The sequence below is a fragment of the Lagenorhynchus albirostris genome, chromosome 19 (genome assembly GCF_949774975.1).
Source record: "Lagenorhynchus albirostris chromosome 19, mLagAlb1.1, whole genome shotgun sequence".
NCBI lineage: Eukaryota > Metazoa > Chordata > Mammalia > Artiodactyla > Delphinidae > Lagenorhynchus > Lagenorhynchus albirostris.
In genome coordinates, this window is record NC_083113.1 from 14,410,207 (window position 1) to 14,429,743 (window position 19,537).

The 19,537-nt window shown below is 54.7% G+C and overlaps 1 protein-coding gene across 3 annotated transcripts; it reads left to right on the forward strand.

Moving 5' to 3' along the window:
• Positions 1 to 135: 135 nt before the first annotated feature.
• On the forward strand, positions 136 to 19,420 carry SIRT2 (sirtuin 2). Of its 3 annotated transcripts, none has more exons than XM_060132418.1 (16): positions 136 to 242; positions 1,076 to 1,122; positions 4,271 to 4,319; positions 4,579 to 4,683; positions 8,096 to 8,137; positions 8,298 to 8,404; positions 8,533 to 8,589; positions 9,143 to 9,211; positions 14,495 to 14,624; positions 16,431 to 16,490; positions 16,815 to 16,870; positions 17,024 to 17,100; positions 17,187 to 17,238; positions 18,279 to 18,349; positions 18,497 to 18,563; positions 18,684 to 19,420. In XM_060132418.1, the coding sequence occupies exons 1-16, from the start codon at positions 227 to 229 to the stop codon at positions 18,837 to 18,839; spliced, it is 1,161 nt and encodes a 386-aa protein (XP_059988401.1). In that variant the 5' UTR covers positions 136 to 226; the 3' UTR covers positions 18,840 to 19,420. The 3 variants fall into 3 exon arrangements, with proteins under 3 accessions (XP_059988401.1, XP_059988400.1, XP_059988402.1); XM_060132417.1 differs by having other exon boundaries at positions 137 to 242; positions 4,579 to 4,692; XM_060132419.1 differs by lacking the exon at positions 1,076 to 1,122 and having other exon boundaries at positions 157 to 242; positions 4,579 to 4,692.
• The last annotated feature ends 117 nt before the right edge of the window (positions 19,421 to 19,537 follow it).

Here is a 19,537-nt window from a genome sequence, read left to right on the forward strand (position 1 = left end):
GCGCGCCCTTTACCAACATGGCTGCGGGAGCGGGGCACTCTGGGATTCGTAGTCCAGCCCTCTCGTGTCTTCCTTACCGCAGAGGGGCTAGCTCCGGGAGTTGTTGGCGGCCGCGATGGCTCCTGGGAGTTGTAGTTCTTTGCCCTGTCTCGGACCCCTCCTGTTTCCGGTGCCGTCACGGGGCAGAGCAGTCGGTGACAGTACCGAGGGCCCCCGCCCCGCGCCCATGGCTGAGCCGGATCGTGAGTCGGGGGCCCTGGTGGGAGGGTCGGGCCGCGCCGGGGCCTGGCTGAGGGCTGCAGGCCCCGGGGCCCGAGGGCGGGCGTGGTGGGGCAGGAGATGGGGGCTGCACGGGGGGGAATGGGATTCAGGGGCCGTTGCAAAATGATCCATATTGCTAGATTGGTGGGTTTCTGGGTCGCGAGGTTTTAAGGGTCCGTTTGCCACGTCCCCCAGGTTACTAATGATCGCGTCTTTCTCTCACCTTAGTTGCTAAGGACCCTCGTTGCTAGGGACTTAGAATGTCGCGGTCCAGGTTGCTGAGGGTACCTGGTTGTTAGTGGGAACTGTAGGATGCTAGGGGACCCCTGGTGTCCCCTCCTATCTCTTCCTTCGTCTCCTAAACCTACCATCCCACCCTCCCTGCCCCCCATCACCCAACACCTCTTCCAGGCGGAGTATCTCTTCTTATCTTCTCGCTTGCTTTCTACGCTTCCCTCTGCTTGTAAACCTAACCCTCCCCGTACACACTCACACACTACTGCGTCCTTCCTAACTCCTCCTAAGTCTTCCTCCATACCCTGTATGCTTTACTTTCTTTTCTCTCTCCTAAACCTTCCCGTCCCAGCCTCTTTGTCCCTCACTAACCACCTGTCCTCCCAGCACTCCCCACTCTGATAAGATCTGCTTTTCCCCATTCCCTCCCTCCATCTACTCCATTTTTACACTTCCATCCCAGTATAACTAGGTTGGTGGGTCTTCTTGACCCCCTCTGCCCCCCGCTGCTTTGAAACCCTTCATTCCCCCTTAACCACTCCCTTCACCATAACCACATCTGCTCCCCCTCCTCCCCCAGCCTCTGACCCTGTGGAGACCCAGGCAGGGAAGGTGCAGGAGGCTCAGGTGAGATGGAGGGAAGGGTGGAGGGAAGGAGAGAGATGGACTTCCAACACCCCACACGGGGGGAGGTGGCAGAGGGGAGACAGATACCCCAGGGCCCTCAGCTCACTGCCCCAGTCCCTCACCCCACCTCCTGGTTCATCCTCCCGGGGAATGGTGGATTCTGGGGACTGTCAGAGAAGGGTGTGCAGCCTCAACCCCAGGCCTGCCCTTCCAAACTTTCCTTTCTCCTTGCCCTCCCCACCGCGCCCCCCATCCCTTCTGAAACTCATTTGCACTGGGCATGGAAGAGCTTTGGTCCCTGAACTCACAGATCTCACGGGACAAGTGACTAGACAATGACCCTATGGGGTGATAATGAAAGTAGCTCAGGGCACTCTGGGAGCCCAGAGTAAACTTTGTGGGGTCACACAGATTCCTGCCAGTCCCTTCCCTGGAGGAATCCACAGGCTGATCTAGAGTCAGATTGAGATACAGCACATGGTAGTTAGTGTAGAGTGATTTAGCATTTTCTCAGGCAAGGTGAGAAATGGTGTCCCAGACAGAGGATACAGCTTTTGCAAACACTGAGGGGCATGAAAGAATGTGATGTGTTCAGTAATCAGGTGGCTGGGGAGGTCAGCTAATTATATTCATGGTTAGCACTTATTGAGTACTTACTCCAGCCGGGTACTCTGCTTAGTGTTTGATGTGCCTCATCTCATTTCATCTTCCCAGCATCCCTGTTGGGGGGCAAGGTCTACTGTAGCCATTTTATAGATGAGGAATTGGAAACAGAGTTGTTCAGTAACTTGTCCACTGTTCCTTGGCTAGAAGGGCAGGGACGGGTTTGCCACCCATGGCACCCGGCACATTGCGTCCCGGACACTTCGCTGGAAGCAGGTTCACAGAGGCCCCACCAGCACCTCCAGCTCCCTCTTAGGCCCTGTTGCTCCCACGTTCTCAGCAGGGCCCTGAAATCCTTCCACAGAGCCTCACTGTCTGCAACCTGAAATCATGCCAGCCCACCCACAGACGCGAGATCGCAGTTCAGATGTAGGCCAGTGCAGAAGCTGTGATGAGAGCACCCCACAGAGGCACGGCAGAGCCACACCGAGGGGATAAGAGCTTCCTGTCAGGCCGGGCTTCTCCCTCGCCTGGCTCCCAAAGCACGACCACTGTCAGGGAAAAAGGTTTAATGTGAAAAAGCGATCCTCAGTCCCAAAGAGGGAGATTCGAGGATGTAAATTGCAGCATTGTCTCATACAGAAAAACTGGAAACAGCCCAAACGGCTATCAGTTGATGGGTTAAATGAACTATGGGGCATCCTCACACTGCAACGCTATGTAGCTGGTAGGTCTATGATATATTGTTTGGCGCAAAATGCAAGTTGCAGCATCGTACTGCGGTATTACCCATTTCTGGGGAAATAACGAGTTTTACCCGCAGAGACAAAATCTGGAGTAATTACCATTGTACTGTTAATAAGAGTGGTTAGCTTGAAGTGGGGGAATGGGACGGGGGTTGTGGGTGAGGGAATCATGAAGCAAGTGCCCCCAAGTTATACATTGTCTAATGGTCGAAGTTTTTGTGCAGCATACGTAGTCCGAAAGTAACGAAAAGTTTTCACTATGTTTGGAAGGGAGGTTTCTATTGAAAAAGGCTTGGAACCAGAGTTGTGAGTGATGGAGAGGGGTCGTTGGAGGGGTTTTAAACAGGAGAGCGAATTGGTTAGATTTTTTTTTTTTTTTTTGGCTGCACCCCTCGGCTTGCGGGATCTTAGTTCCCCAGCCAGGGATTGAATGCAGGCCCTTGGCAGTAAGATCGCGTAGTCCTAACCACTGGACTGCCAGGGAATTCCCCAGAATTGCATTCCTACCATTGCATGAGGTCCATTACAGGGCCCAGGCCTGGGCTAGCACACAGCACAGCCGGTGTCCGTTTGTTCGGTGGTGGATAGTTCTGGAACTCCCGCCGAGTGCCAGACCCTGTTCTTGGTGCTGGGCTGCCAGCGGTGATGACGAAAACTCCCAGCCTTCTTGGAGCTGACATCATGGTAGACTCCATAGATGTTCGTGATCAGATGATTAGACTGGAGAAGCCACAGAGAAGGGCCTTTGAAGTGGAGGGGAGCGGGCCGACCCAGGCAGGCCATCACACACAGGGCAGCAGAGTAGATCAGAGGTGAAGACTGAGGCTGGGAGCCTAGGGAGGAGGTCGGGGCAGGACCGCGGGGAGGTCAGGCTGGGCCACGTGGAGCCCTGGAGAGGGGACGTGTTATGGCAGGAGGGCAGGGGAGGGAGGCAGGAGGCGTCTGGCAGACCGGGGGCCGGAAGCCACACTGAGATGGGGCCCAGGAGGAGGAGCAGGTTTGGGGGAGATGCTGAGGCCAGTTTGGGACGTGGTGGGAGTGAGGGACCGGGGGTCACTTAGAAGGAGGCATACCAGGAGGCTGCGGGAACCCTGGATCTGGAGGACAGACCAGTGACGTGGATGAGGCCGACCAGGGAAGGTGAACAGAGAAAGTAGGGAGGGCCCAGGACAGAGTCCCAGACCCTCAATTTGGAAGTCTGGCTGAGGGGAGGAGTCGATAAAGGAGATGGAAGGGTTGGAAAGGTGGAGTGGGGGGCTTCAGGCAGGAGGGCTGACGGCCGCAGGGTGAGGACCGAGGCGTTATTCACAGGAGTGACGTAGGTGAGGAGGGCTGCAGGACTGCTGGCCGGGGCAGGGGACTAAGGGGTTGTAAGGCGAGGCCGTGGACACCGGGAGGTGATGAGAACATAGCCAGTGCTTCCTGAGCGATCACCACCACACACCCGCCCCAGGGCTGTTCTGAGCACCTCCCAGAGGTGAACTCACTTCATCTCACAGTAGCACTCTGAGATGGAGTCCTCTGAGCTCCATTTCTAAAAGGAGGAGCTCGGAGACTCAGAAAAGCCAAGTCACCCACAGGAGACTGTGCTCCTTGCAAGTAGCAGAGCTGGGTTTTCCAACACAGGCAGCCTGTCCCAGAGCCCACACACTGGCCCCCAGCGCTGTCCCCTCCACCCCTCACTTCCTCGGGCCCAGCTCCCAGCCAGAGCCTTTTCCCCAAACCCGGTGTCACCCCCACTTCCTTCCCTCCCTCACCCCACTTCTGGGGCCTGATCACCCCACCCCCACCCCTTCCAGGACTCAGATTCAGACACTGAGGGAGGAGCGGCTGGCGGAGAAGGAGAGAGTGAGTATCTTCCTTGAGAGCACGGTTCTGGGGGGCGGTTTAGGGCAGGGATCTGGGTGCTCACCTCCGCCAGGGGTGACATTCAAAGTATGTAATACCAGATGCAGTGCGAGCGCCTGGAGGCCCCTGACTGGGCCAGGCATTGAGCTCTTAGTTGCGGGAAGGCGGTGGGGCCCCGGGGCTGGGCAGGGGCACTCGGGGCCTCTGGGCACCCTGACTGAACACCCACCCGGCTGCTGTCTCTCTTCTTTTTGGCCAGTGGACTTCCTGCGGAATTTCTTCTCCCAGACACTGGGCCTGGGCACCCAGAAGGAGCGTCTGCTGGACGAATTAACCCTGGAAGGGGTGACCCGCTACATGCAGAGTGAGCGCTGTGAGTCCTCTGCCTGCGCTGGGCCCCTTCCCCTCTCCTGGCCCCAAGTGACTTAATTCACAACTTTCATCTGCAAGTCACAAGAACCTCAACTCAAACTGGCTTATGCCAAAAAGGGAGTGTGTTGATCCTGTAACGAAAACCCCGCTTTAATCGTGGCTGGATTCAGCGGCTTCCATGCTGTTGTCAAAAATCTGAACCCTCTCTGGTGCAGCTCTTCTCTGTGTTGGGGTCAAGGTTGCTCCTGGCAGTGGCAAATACAAGTTCCAGCAGCCTAGTGGCTCCCACTGAAGAGAGAGGGAGCCACCTTTCTCCCAGTAGTTCAGGCAAAAGAGCAGAGATCGGCTCCAATTGGCCCGGGTTGGGTCACATTCCTACCCCTGAACCAATCACCGTGTCTCTGATTGGCCAGGCCTGTTTGACAGAATGAAGATGCTAATAATAGTAATTACCTTATAGGGTTATGAGGGGGTTACATAAATTCATAGATGTAAATACCTGGAACCGGGCCTGGAACAGAGCAAGGGCTGCCTAAGTGTTCCCTGTGACGATTATTACAGGAGGCTTGTTTCAGGTGTGGTGTAGAGGTGCCTCTTTATGGGGTCACCATGTAATTTATATTTCTCGCCACGAGTTGAGGTCACCAGAGGCTGAGAAACCGAGCCCTCGGCAGTCCTCGACTAGAACAATCCACTCTTTGAGGGTCCTGGACAGCCTTTTGTTGAGGACGTCTTCTCCAGTTTCCCTGTCCTCCAGCTGCTGCCGTGTCTCCGAGGGCAGCCAGGCCGGCCGTCCTGAACCTCCCTCTCCTAGGGCAGGCCAGACAGCTGTCTGCAGCCATCTCTTGGCTTGGGTGGGCCCCCAAGAGAACGAAGGCAGTGGCATCAAAGCTTTCATTCCTTCTGTCCTCCTGCACATGGGTTTTAGGATAATTGATTCATGAGGGCGCCTATGAGGGGATAATAATAAATAATAACAATGGGGACTTGCATGGCGGTCCGTTGGTTAAGACTTCGCCTTCCAACGCAGTGGGTATGTATGGGTTCGATCCCTGGTTGGGGAGCTGAGATCCCACATGCCTCACGGCCAAAGAACCAAAACATAAAACAGAAGCAATACTGTAATCAAAATTCAATAAAGACTTTAAAAATGGTCAACAGAGGGGCGTCCCTGGTGGCGCAGTGGTTGAGAGTCCGCCTGCCGATGCAGGGGACGTGGGTTCGTGCCCCGGTCCGGGAAGATCCCACATGCCACGGAGCGGCTGGGCCCGTGAGCCATGGCCGCTGGGCCTGTGCGTCCGAAGCCTGTGCTCCACAACGGGAGAGGCCACAACAGTGAGAGGCCCGTGTACCACAAAACGAACAAACAAACAAAAAAATGGTCCACACCAAAAAAATCTTAAAAATATAAAAATAATAATAACAATGAATTGAGCTCCCGCTGTTTGCCAGGCACTGGGCTAAGCACTTGACAGGTGTCCCCTCCTTTGATCTTCACATGATACCTGTGAGGAGTGATCTGGACAGAGGAGGAAACTGAGGCGCAGAGAGACTGTGACTGGGTACAGGGTCACCCTTCTGGCAAGAGGCAGAATCAGGGCTCGATGCCAGGCCGCCTGAATCCAGGGCGCACGCTCCCTTCCACATGGCCCCTGGTGGGTCCACTGGGCCGAGTCCAATGGCATTCCGAGACAAAGCCAAGGGCTGTGGCTGTAGCAGGCCGCAGCCTTTGTCACCCTTGCTGTCCTCCTTTGCACAGAACACCCCAGAGGCGCCCGGTTCACAGGCGCCTCACACCCGTGTCTGTCCATCAGCTGAGGGGCAGATGCCAAGGGTGCTGCGTGGCAGGGCTGCCAGCCAGCCAGCCACTGAAGAGTCAGCTGGGCTATTTCTGCACAGCCCCACGTGCTTGTGAAGTGATGCCACCCCTACCACGCCTCCCCATCTTCTTCTCTGAAAGCTGGTGACGATGGGGGAGCAAAGCGCTTATAGGTGTACGAATCGTGGGGCTAAAGAAGTTGAGCACGAGTGACTTGTAGAATCATCAGTGCTGGGCACTGATCTAAGCTTCACAGGGATGAATTCATTCTCTCAACAGCCCTGCAAGGTCAGTACTGTGATTATACCCATTTTACAGAGCAGGAAGCTAAAGCCCAGAGTGGTGATCTGAACTAAGACGCCCCCGCTGGTGTGCAGAAGAACTAGGATTGGAAGCCCTTATCCACTCTGCTGCTCACTGGGCATGGGCTGAGAGTGGCCAGTCTTTGGTCTTCACCTGAAAATTACCAGACTTCCGGCGGCTGATGTGCATTTGATTATGGAGGGAAGGAATAGGATGAAGGAATGTGTATCATATGCTAGAAATAGATGGCCATCCAAGATTATGTCCAAAAGATGAGGGGTGGCCAGAGATTTTTTTCACAGTAACCTGCAGCTCTTCCGGGAGAACCCCCCACCCCACCCCTCTCACTAAGATCTCATGCATTTTTGTCTAGATCTTGCGAGGAGAAATTTCTCTCCAAGTGGCCTTCTCTTGAATCTTACTACATTGCTATAATTTCATTTCTTTTAATATAAATTTATTTATTTATTTTGGCTACGTTGGGTCTTCGTTGCTACGCGTGGGGTTTATCTACTTGCAGTTTGTTGCACTGCGCATGAGAACGTTGTGGTGGCTTCTCTTTTTGCGGAGCACAGGCTCTAGGTGCGCGGGCTTCAGTAGTTGTGGCTCGCGGGCTCTAGAGCACAGGCTCAGTAGTTGTAGCACACAGGCTTAGTTGCTCTGTGACATGTGGGATCTTCCCAGACCAGGGCTCGAACCCGTGTGCCATGCATTGCAGGTGGATTCTTAACCACTGCGCCACCAGGGAAGTCCCCATTGGTGTAATTTCAAACAGTGGATTCTTTGACCCCATGCTGGCTCTTCCCTCAGTCACCTGTGTGACCCCTTCCCCTATCTGAGCCTCAGTTTCCTCATCTATAAAGTGGGATGTTAACACCTCCCTCCTTGAAATGGTTGGGAGAGCCATTCAGCGATCTGAAATGCTTGCCCCAGGGCCAGACACAGAGTAAACGGCTTCAGGGACTGTGGTGGGTGGTATTATTTAAGGGTAAGAAAGGGAAGGGGAAACTTTGGTCTTTTAATGTAATCATTACATTCAGTCTGTGATGATATATTTGATTATTAGACAGCAGAGCCACTAATAATTTTTTAAGCTGTCAGAAGTTCATTGTGAACACCAGCTCAGTACTTAGTTTATGGCAAAGACAACTGTCTTAAGATAAATGGTCACATTTTGGAGCAGTGTTTGATGTTCAAAACAAAATGTTACAACGGTAAACAAACGTAAACTGAAAAAAAACAAAAACAAAAAACCCACGCTGCATAAACTCTTCTCCTCCAGGTCGCAGGGTTATCTGTTTGGTGGGAGCTGGAATCTCCACTTGTAAGTGCCCCTCTCCCCCAAGAGAACTCCCTGGTTGGGGGTGCCCCTTCGAAGAGCTGGGGAGGAGCTGTATGGGGGCCCTTGCCTGGGAGGGTCAGTGTGGTAGAGAAGGGGCCAAGGTCCCTCATCGATTGAATGCCCGCTGCCACTCCTCCCCCAGCGGCGGGCATCCCTGACTTCCGCTCCCCAAACACGGGCCTCTACGCCAACCTGGAGAAATACCGTCTTCCCTACCCGGAGGCCATCTTTGAGATTGGCTACTTCAAGGTACGTGTCCTGCAGGGAGGAACGTCTGTAATGGGGGTGGGGGGTGGAGGCGTGGCCGCCTCTCTCCAGCTCTCATCTCACCAGGGCCATCTGGGTGCCCACCTGCCCTCCGGCTCTCTCTCCCACAGAAACACCCAGAGCCCTTCTTTGCCCTCGCCAAGGAACTCTATCCTGGGCAGTTCAAGGTGAGCTCTCTTTTGTGGAGGCGGTGACAGGAAAGGTTGGGGGCCAGCAGGCATGGGAAAGCCCCCTCCAGGGCCCTTCAGACAAATATTATAGCCATTAAACACGTGGGCTCTGGGGAAGTTCCCTGGCCTAGTGGTTAGGATTCCGGGCCTTCACTGCTGTGCCGGGTTCAGTCCCTGGTTGGGGAACTGAGATCCTGCAAGCCTCAGTTTTCCCTTATGTAAAATGAAGCTGATAATAGTCCACGAGAAGGGTTGTCGTGAGGCTTAAATGAGTTAACGATACGTGCAAGAGCCCAGACTCCAGAGCCAGTCCTCTCTGTGCAAACCCCAACTCCACAACCTGGGTGACTCTGGCAAGACAGTCACCCTCTCTGTGCCTCAGTTCCCTCACCTGTGAAATGGGGATAACAAAGGTGCACACCTCGCGAGGTCGGTGTGACGATTCCGTGAGGGAAAACAGGCATGGTGCCTAGAACGGTTCCCGGCACACGGCGGTGCGCGGTCAGTGTCTTCCGTCTTCATCGGCACTGTCATGATTGCTCCCCTCCAGCCCACCATCTGCCACTACTTCATCCGCCTGCTGAAGGAGAAAGGGCTGCTCCTGCGCTGCTACACGCAGGTAGGTGGGACCGCGGGCATGCTGGGAGGAAGAGCAAGGGCTGGAGGGGCCCGAGAGCTCAGGCCACGGCTTCTCTGTCACGTGACCTGCAGTAACTCACGTCCCCTCTCTCAGCCTCAGTTTCCCTTTCTATAAAACAGAGGCCAGAACAGCTTTGCCCTCTCAGGCCTGTGGTGGTGTGGCAGTGACCTCCCTCAGGGCCATCCCAGGAGTACTTCTCTGAGCAGACACTATTGGCACCATAAATTTCATATTTGACAGGGCTTTCCAGCAGATGACTCCAAACTGAGTTGATCTAATATGATCACTACACCTGACAATTTTCCGGCTGGTAGCTGTAAACTCTTAAGGAAAGAGCACTATTTTTTTTTTTTTTTTGTGGGGCACCTTTTAAAAATATATTTATTTATTTATTTATTTGGCTGTGCTGGGTCTTAGTTGTGGCAGGCAGGCTCCTTAGTTGCGGTTTGCTGGCTTATTAGTTACGGCACACCAGCTCCTTAGTTGCAGCAGGTGGGCTCCTTAGTTGTGGCATGCATGTGGGATCTAGTTCCCCAACCAGGGATCGAACCCCGGCCCCCTGCATTGGGAGTGTGGAGTCTTAACCACGGCACCACCGGGGAAGTCCTGGGACACCCTTTTGTAATTTGCACAAAGGCCTTGTGCGTACCGTGGGGCCGTGGCTCATACAGGTCAGGTGCTTGGCGGAGGGCCTCGCCGGGGTGTCCTCAGGGAAGGACAGCTCACATTGTTGGCTTCCGAGTTGGTGAGCCTTTTAGGATCTCGCACCCCTAATAGTGAAAAATGTTTGCACCTCTACCTTTGTTTCGTAAGTACGTATTCAAATTACATGATGTACTATAGCCCTGATACCATGCCTGCTCTAATTCATACCTCAGAACCCAAAATTATAAAATAGAGAGAGAACACATGGATAGAAATAGGTGTTCTATTATTTTCTTCCTGCGCCTGGCAATCGGGAGCCTGCAGCCTCAGAAGTTGCCACCAGGGGGAGGATGAAATCTTTGCAGGTCCGGAATTCACAAGTGGGGTAGGTGCTCCCACCCAGGGCTGGCGGGGGAGGGGATGGCCTCCTCCTTCCAGCAGGAGCCCCAGCTCAGAATAAACCTGACCTTTCTTCCCAGAGAGTCAGTTTTTTCCATGAGATGTGACTCAGACTTGATACGAACAGCTCACCTGAAGCCAAGTGCCTTCATGAAATCCTCACCATAGCCCTGCTGGCAAACCTGTTTGTAAGCTTCTGTCCCAATGTTTACTGAGTGCCAACCCAGTGCCAGGCCCTGCAGGCAGTGAACGGAGGGAGCAGACATCCCTGCCCTCCTGGAACTGACACTGTAGTGTGGGGAGAGACAACGGACGAGATGGGTGAGTTGCGTATCTACGCTGATGCTGAGAGGTCTATGGCGCGCAGCTGAGCAGGAAAGGGGACTCAAGCTCTGTGTGTGCCGGGTCGGGGGTGCTGTAGTGAACAAGATGTCAGGGAAGGCCTCACTGAGAAGCAGGACATTTAAACAGAGACCTGTAGGAGGGGAGGGAGGGAGCCACGGGATCATCTGTCGGGGGAGAGTGCATTCCAGGCAAAGCGAACAGCCAGTCCAGAGGTCCTGAGGGGAGGCTGCATTTGGCGTGTTCAAGAAGCTGGATCTGGACTTCCCTGGCAGTCCAGTGGTTAAGACTCCACGCTCCCAATGCAGGGGGCCCAGGTTCGATCCCTGGTCAGGGAACTAGATCCCACATGCCACAGCTAAGAGCCAGCACAGCCAAATAAATAAATATTTTAAAAAAGAGAAAAGAAGAAGAAGAAGAAGCTGGATCTGAGTGAGCAGGGAGGACAGTAGTAGGAGAAGATGGAGGAGACGAGGTCAGGGAGGTGACAGGGGTGGGCCGTGTGGGGGCTTGGGGGCCACAGGGAGGGCTTTGTCCCTTCCCCTGAGTGAGATGGAATCACAGGAGGGCTCTGAGCAGGGCAGGGACGTGACCTGACCCAGGTGTTCACAGGGTCCCTCTGGCTGCGTGAGGGGGGCAGACTGTGGGAGCAGTGGGGGGCGGGTACCAAGACCGGGGAGGAGGCTGCAATGATGTTGCAAGCAGGAGAGGATGGAGGCTGGGCCAGGGAGGGGGCCGCCGAAGGGGAGAAGTGGGCGGCTTATGAACCCGTTTTGAAGGTGGAGCTGGCAGGACTTGCCAATGGGTTGAATGTGAAACGATTCGTGAGAGAAGGAAAGGAGTCAGGGATGACTGGCTCCCTCTCAGCCTGAGCACCTGCTGCCTTTTATTGAGATGGTGGGACGTGCAGGCGTGGGGGGCAGAGGAGGAGCTTGGCTGAAGGCATGTCGGGGTTGAGATGCCCATTAGACAACCACCTGGGGACATGGGCAGACAGCTGGACACAGGAGTCTGGACTCGAGCTGGAGAGCAGCAGATAGACGATGTTTAAACCCTCCAGAAAGGATGAGATCACAGGGGTCCCAGCACGAGAAGCCCAGGCCCGGGACCAGGTGGCTCATGGGGGCTGCTCAAAGGGCTCGCTTCCCAGCTCTGTCTGAGGCAGAACCCCCTGCCCCAACCACGAAAGCACACCAGCTGTAGGCTATTTTTAGACAAAAGCCAACACCAATGCGTTGTGAGGTCAGCGTGAAATGTGGTGGCATTTCCCCCCAGTTGCAATTCTTCATGTGTGGATTTAAGCACGCATACGTATTCAAAATGGCGCGTTACGTAACATAGACAAAGGTGGAAAAAATTTTTCCAGTCTCATGTTTCACGAAACTTTTTTTTTTTTTTTTAAACTCATCACCCTCTTCTTTAACCTCAGCCACTTTTTGAGTCACTGACCCAGTTTTCTGGAACACATTGTCTTCACGTCTTTCTGAATTGTGACGATGCAGCACTTTCGAAGCCACGCGCGATGCTATTTTTATCTCAAGACACAAGTATCCATTCAAACATGAGAACAGTTGTCGCCTTCGTTCAAGTCACTGTGATCTCCTCAGCAAACCAGCTTATCGCTCTTTTAAATCTATATCTATGGCATTTACATCATACATAGGGTTTGTACTTGGCTTTCTTTCATTCAAGCCCTGTCTGGAGGATCCTTCCATATCTGCACCCACATAGCAGCTTCATGCTGTTTTTAAAAATTTTTATTTATTTATTTATTTATTTTATTTTTGGCTGCGTTGGTCTTCGTTGCTGCAGGTGGGCTTTCTCTAGTTGCGGCGAGCGGGGGCTACTCTTCGTTGCGGTGCGCGGGCTTCTCATTGTGGTGTCTTTTCTTGTTGCGGAGCACGGGCTCTAGGCGCACGGGCTTCAGTAATTGTGGCACGTGGGCTCAGTAGTTGTGGCTCGCAGGCTCTAGAGCGCAGGCCCAGTAGTTGTGGCACACGGGCTTAGTTGCTCTGTGGCATATGGGATCTTCCCAGACTAGGGCTCGAACCCATGTCCCCTGCATTGGCAGGCGGATTCTTAACCACTGTGCCACCAGGGAAGTCCCAGCTTCATGCTTTTTAAAAGCATGTCAGAGACGTGATGTCTTGAAACCAGAAGTGAGCCAAGGTTTAAAATTCAAGAGATTGCAGATGAAAACCCAGACATCAGGCTCCTCTTGAAAATCGGGAAGAGCTGGCTGTACCCTGGGTGGCTTTCTGTGGGGAGAGTGGTTGGCTGGAGCTGAGTGGCCGCTGCCCACCTTGCCCAGGGCCCGCCTCCTCACCATGACCTCTTTCCTGCCTGATGCTGAGGCCAGACGTCAGTTGCTGTGTGTTGCCATGCATTCATTGCTGCTTGGCCTTTATAGCGAACCTCTTGGGCCATATTCCCCAGCCCCAGCTTCCCTTCCCGGGGGCCACGGCTGCTGCCTACTTCTTGGGTCTCCTTTGAAGATATTCCATACTTAGGCAAGCAAATACACAAATTCATATATTGATTTTTTCACATCCTGTACACACTGCCTTTGTGCTTTGGGCCTTCTAACATCTTGGAGAGATCCCTTCATACCAGTACATACGGGTTGACCGCATTCATTTTTGTTTGTTTGTGGTTTCTCTATCAAAAGTGGCATCAAGGGAATTCCCTGGTGGTCCAGTGGTTAGGACTCTGTGCTTTCACTGCTGAGAGCGTGGGTTCGATCCCTGGCCAGGGAACTAAGGTCCCGCAAGCCGCACAGAGTGGCAAAAAAAAAAAAAAAAAAAAAAAAGTGACATCAAAGGGTAACACAGAGGCATGTAGGTAGACCTTTGACGTGCCATTTAGTTATATGCATGCACACTGCTTACTTACGTGTTAGGGATTTGGTAACTAAGTCAAGAAACAAAGGCAAGACTAGCATTTCTAGTAAAGGGGGGAGAGGGAAAGCCACAGAGAGTCTGGGAACAGTGACTCTTGTCTGCATGTGTTGGGGATAAACTGATGGCTGGCTGGGAGCAGAGAGGGCAGTTGGGGCTGTCTGCCCTTGCAAGGGAACCCTCTCAGTTGTTCACGGAGCCCCCAGGAAACCTCGTCGGGTCAGCTGTGGGCTGCATATGCCCGGCCATCTCTGTAACGTCTGCCAGTGTCCTCCAGCAGCACCTGCCCCAGCAGCATTCCTCGTGGGCAAACAAAAGCTGCTCCGGAGGGGCTGGAGAAAGCGCAAGTGTCTATGTGAAAGAGAAGAATATTCTTGCCTGTTGAATAAGGAAAGTATCTCTGTCTGAAAAGACTACAAGTTAATATACTATCAATGCAGCAGATCATAGTAAGTTTAAGTAGGAAAACAGTGTGATGAAAACCCAAAAAACCCTCCTGATTCATTGATTTATGTTAATGCCTGGCCAGGGCTGCCACAGACTGCTGTGCAGGTTGGGTACTGCACAAGGATGCCATATCTGAGGGGGCTGCGTTTACAGTGGAGACACTGGAGAGTTGTACGTTTATTTCACCAAATTTCTGGCAGGTGCCACTAGAGTGTCTGGTTCTAACAAAACACATTTGCAGCAAAACGGAAGCAAAGTGGCCCAAATTTGCCAGGGCTGGTTGGTGGCAGTGGGTCTGGGCTCATAGAGATTTGAGTTTGGGCCCCTGCCTTTAAGTGTCCATGACTTACCTTTTCAGAGGCACCATCAGGATGAACAGAAGAGTTTTAGACACACCCTGCCCCTTGCTTCTCCCTCCCTCCCTTCTCCCCTGTCCCACTTGCTTTTCTCAGCCGCAACTCCTGGCTATGCCTTCTGCCCCTTGGGGGGTGTGGTTCGCTCCTGACCCTCTCTCCTCCATCTCTCCCTCCAGAACATAGACACCCTGGAGCGAGTGGCGGGGCTGGAGGCCGAGGACCTGGTGGAGGCCCACGGCACCTTCTACACGTCTCACTGCATCAGCCCCGTCTGCCGGCAGGAGTACACGCTAAGCTGGATGAAAGGTGAGGGACTGGAGGTTATTATCCCCGAGGGCAGGCCTCCCGTCCCGTCTGCTCCCCAGCGCCAGGGACAGGGTCTCCACGCGCGGACGCCAGCTCTGTCCTGCACAGCTCTGCAGCTCTTTTTAGCAGATAATGGCAGCCCCCAAAGATTGGAGGTGGCAGTGGGGGTTCATTTCTCCCGACACCACCTCACAGCCAGGTTATGATGGATGCAGACTCCAGACACAGAGACGTGCGTTAGCAGACAGGCCCCCACGTGGTCCTACAACCTGTTCTGTGAGGTCACGAAACCTAGCTCTTTGTCCTTTGGGCGCTCTGACCCCGTCTCACATGAGGGGCTCATCCAGGCAAGCGCAGCTACACTCCAAGAAGAGCAGAAGTATCTGAGAGAACTTTCTGGGGTGAGGGGAATGTCCAACACGGCAGCCACTTGCTACATGGGGCTGTTGAGCTCTTAAAATGTGGCTAATGTGACCGAGGAACTGAATTCTTAACTTTCTTTAATTTGTATTAATTAAAATTTAAAAGTCACATGTGGCTCTAACCAGCATACCGGCCAGCACTGCCCCAGAGGCACAGGGTTCAACCGGCCCATTAGCTGGATTCCGACGAGCAGAGGCCGTGGCGTGTGAAGCTGGGCACAGCCCTGGTTAGGAATGAAGCCTGGGGGCTGTCCTTAAGGATGCAAACTCCAGGGCTTGCTAAAGTCCTCATCCCTGTTCTTGCCTGGGCAGAGTGTCCAAAAAGAGAAGGAGGAACAAAAAAATCCAGCCAATCCACATTTCCTGAATGCCAGTGAGAGCTGATTTCTGACATCCATTGTGCTAATTAAGAAGCCACTTACTTCATCCATGGAAACCCATTTCTGACGTTCTTTATGCCGATTTCACAAAGCCTCTGGTGTCCCTGTGTGATAAGGACAGCTGCAGCGCTGATAGTAGGGCCCCTGGAGTGTGGCCCTTCTGACAACATGCCAGCTGCCCGCCCCTGGGGTGAGGATTCCTGAATAGCCCAAGTGCACGCAGCTGGGGGTGATGGACAATTAACATTACCCCATTATGTTTCTCTTACAGCAGTAGCACAAGCATCACCCGCAAAATGTCATGTACTGTCAATGCAAAAATATTCTCAAGTAAATGACAGACCTTAAAGCAGTGCTCTGTAAATATCTGTTGAAGGAATGAGTGAATAGTTGAATGAACAAGCCAGGATTCTGTGGGTTGCAAGTGACAGAATGCTTTCAAGCTTCCTTAATCAATAGGCAATGAGGACGATTGTCATAAGCATGGGGTGTGCGTGGGGGCAGGGGTGTGTCTGTCACAGAGCCCAAGAGTGGGAAGCAGCTGCACCTAAGGTTTTGTCCCCGTCCCAGCATCATCTGCATAATTCTTCCCTCTCTGCCGCTAGGCCTGGCACCTACCAGGCCTCTCTGACCCACGGTGAAGTAGGGCTGCCCTCAAAGACCCACTGGACGAGCTTCACTCCCAAGTCCAGATCCCCCAGGTCGGGGGTTGGTGGAACCCAGCTGCCCCTTTTAGGGGCGAGTGTCTGCTCATTTGTTTGTTTGTTCATTTAATAGCTATAGGCTGGTGCTGGGAGCCACCCCAGGAATGTTGGGGGCGGGGGAGGGACAGCTGTCTAAGAAGGGAGGTCCCTCCTGAGCAGGGCAAACACCCCAGGAGGCCCGCCCGGTGACTGAGGTGTGTTTGTGTTGACAGTGAAGGAAGGATGGGGTGGGCAGGCAGGCTGCAGCCCCAGCCCAAAGCCTCTTACCTCCTCTTCTCCCACCCCGTTCCCCACACTCAGAGAAGATCTTCTCCGAGGTGACTCCAAAGTGTGAGAAATGTCGGAGTGTGGTGAAGCCTGGTGAGCCTTGGGGCCGGGGACCAACCAAGGTAGACTCAGGCTGGGACCCCCTCAGCCACTAACCCCTTCCCAAGAAGGCCACGCGCCCTATCCGTCCATCCACCCCCGTCACCCTCTCTCCCTGACCAGTGCCCGGAGTCTGCCCCAGGGAGAGTGGGTACCATAGCCCCTAGTCTGTCCCCAGCGCTCCACACTCCCGTCCCAGCCCTGCGGTCCACCTTCTGCTCCTGCCTGTCCTCTCTCTCCCTCCCTGTCTCTTCCCCCCTGCTTTTTCACTGTCTCTATCTCTCCCTGTGTCTGTCTGTCCATCTATCTCCACCTCAGATATCGTGTTCTTTGGCGAGAACCTCCCAGCGCGTTTCTTCTCCTGCCTGCAGTCAGTAAGTATACCCGCCGTGCCCCCCATCTCGGTCCACGCAGGGGCAGCCTGGGTCCTGCCCTGGGGAAGGTGGCTTCCCCAGGTAGCTGCGGGTGGGCTTGCAGCGGGGGCCGGGGACCGCAGCCCAGCCTCACTGGCCGCTCCCCCTTCACAGGACTTCCTGAAGGTGGACCTCCTCATCATCATGGGCACCTCCCTGCAGGTGCAGCCCTTCGCATCCCTTATCAGCAAGTAGGTTGGGGTTCGGGGCTATGGGGGGCTGCTGGGGACTGGGGGAGCCGGGACAGGCCCTCACCACTCAGCTCGCCCTCCACCAGGGCGCCCCTCTCCACCCCGCGCCTGCTCATCAACAAGGAGAAGACTGGCCAGGTGAGTCCTTTTAGTCACACCCTGCCACCCCCACACAGGGGCCCCACATTGCCTCCCCCCAGCCTCCTCAGGAACCAGGGGACGGGTCTCTGGAGGATCCCGATACTTTGGACCCCTCAGCTCAGACCTAAGGAATCCATAGTGTTCAGGTTCCAGGCTGCCCTGACTCCAAGATTCCACAGGCCTCTGTGTCATTCACCCCTTTTTTTTTTTTAAATTTATTTATTATTTATTTTTGCCTGCGTTGGGTCTTTGTTGCTGCGCATGGGCTTTCTTTAGTTGTGGCGAGTGGGGGCTACTCTTTGTTGCGGTGCGCGGGCTTCTCATTGCAGTGGCTTCTCTTGTTGCGGAGCACGGGCTCTAGAGTGCGCGGGCTTCAGTAGTTGTGGCACACGGGCTCAGTAGTTGTGGCACACGGGCCCAGTAGTTGTGGCTCGCTGGCTCTAGAGCACAGGCTCAGTCGTTGTGGCACACGGGCTTAGTTGCTCCGCGGCATGTGGGATCTTCCCGGACCAGGGCTCGAACCCGTGTCCCCTGCATCGGCAGGCAGATTCTTAACCTCTGCTCCACCAGGGAAGTCCCTCATTCACCCTTTTGAACGAGTGACAGAACCCCAGCTCAAAGCGGCTTAAGCCAAAACGAGAATGTCGTGCTTCCCGTGACTGAAGAGTGAGGGCTAGCTGGCCCCTGGGCCTGCAGCAGTTCTGTCAGGAGTTACCCGCTCCCTCTCTCATCTCTCTTTTCCTGAGGTAGCTTCACTCCCAGGCAGGGGCTCCCTCCTGGGGACAGATGTTTCTCCAACAGGCAAAAGACGTACGGTGTGCCAGACACCGTGCTAAGCATTTCCTCTGTATTAACCCGCTGACAGTACAACCCTGGGAGTGGGTTTGATGATCACCCCCACTCTACAGAGCAAGAAACTGACGTTCAGAGAGGCCAGGCCACTTGAGCAAAGTCACAGAGCTGGGATTCCAACCCAAGCCACCTGGCTCCAGGGTCTGTGCTCTTAGCTCCCCCCGACTCCACCCCCTTCCCCACAGATGGACCCTTTCCTCGGGATGATGATGGGCCTCGGAGGAGGCATGGACTTCGACTCCAAGAAGGCCTACAGGTGAGGCCCTCCCGCGGCAGTGCGGGGGCAGTGGAGCCTTCAAGGGACAGGGCCAAGGTGGGAGGGAGGGCACGGAGGCACAGGGCAGGGCAGAGCCGGCAGGGCCCTGGGACAAGCCTGGGAGCTCTGACTCTCACCCGCCCACAGGGACGTGGCCTGGCTGGGTGACTGCGACCAGGGCTGCCTGGCCCTTGCCGACCTCCTCGGATGGAAGGTGAGGAGCCTGGGCCACCCCCGCCCACCCTGAGCCCAGTCCCTGGACCCCCGTCCCACAGGTCCTCTGACCTTATGATGCATGATGACCTCTGACCTCTGTGAACTTTGTCCCCTGCAGAAGGAACTGGAGGACCTTGTCCGGAAGGAGCATGCCAGCATAGATGCCCAGTCGGGGTCAGGGGCTCCCAACCCCACCACTTCAGCTTCCTCCAGGAAGTCTCCACCTCCTGCCAAGGAGGAGGCCAGGACCACGGAGGGAGAGAAACCCCAGTGACAGCCGCATCTCCATGGCAGGACGCCCAGCTTTGGGACAGCTGAGCCCCAACCAGGCCTGGCCCCCTCTAACTTACAGCTCTTTTCTGGGGAGCTCAGAACATTTCCTCAATCTACTAACTACTCCCTCCCAAAACTGGGGTCCCAGCACCCCTGAGCCCGGCGAATCTCTAACATTCTTAGGGGCTGAGGCTTGGGCAGCTGGTCTCTAACAGCCCGCAGCCCCTGATCACCCTTAGGGCCAAGGTTCAGCCTCCCCTAATCTCTAACTGCTCAGGGGGCCAGGGGTACCTCCAAACTGCTAACTGTCCCAGGACGAGAGCCCCAGGGCCCCCATGCTCTCTACTGTTCCCAGGGGCTTGAGGCCAAGTCGACGAAGTCTAACCTACCCTGGGTGGGGAGGTGCGCCCTCCAGACGTAACTCACACCCAGTGGGGGGGTCCAAGCCTCAAGGCCTCCCAAGTCTCTGCCTACAACTCCCAAAGTGGGTGCCAGGCCCCCCAACTCGGGACCCGCTTCCCAGACGGGGGTGGGCAGATGGTGTCGCTTATTAGAGACAAATTAAAAACAAAAAACAACTAACCATCAGCTGTCTGGCCTCGCTGTTCTTTCCTGCGGGCCCACAGGGAAGCTGCCGGAGGAAGGGACTAGACCTTGGGCCCCTAAGAAACAAGAACATCCACAGGCTCTCATGAGAAA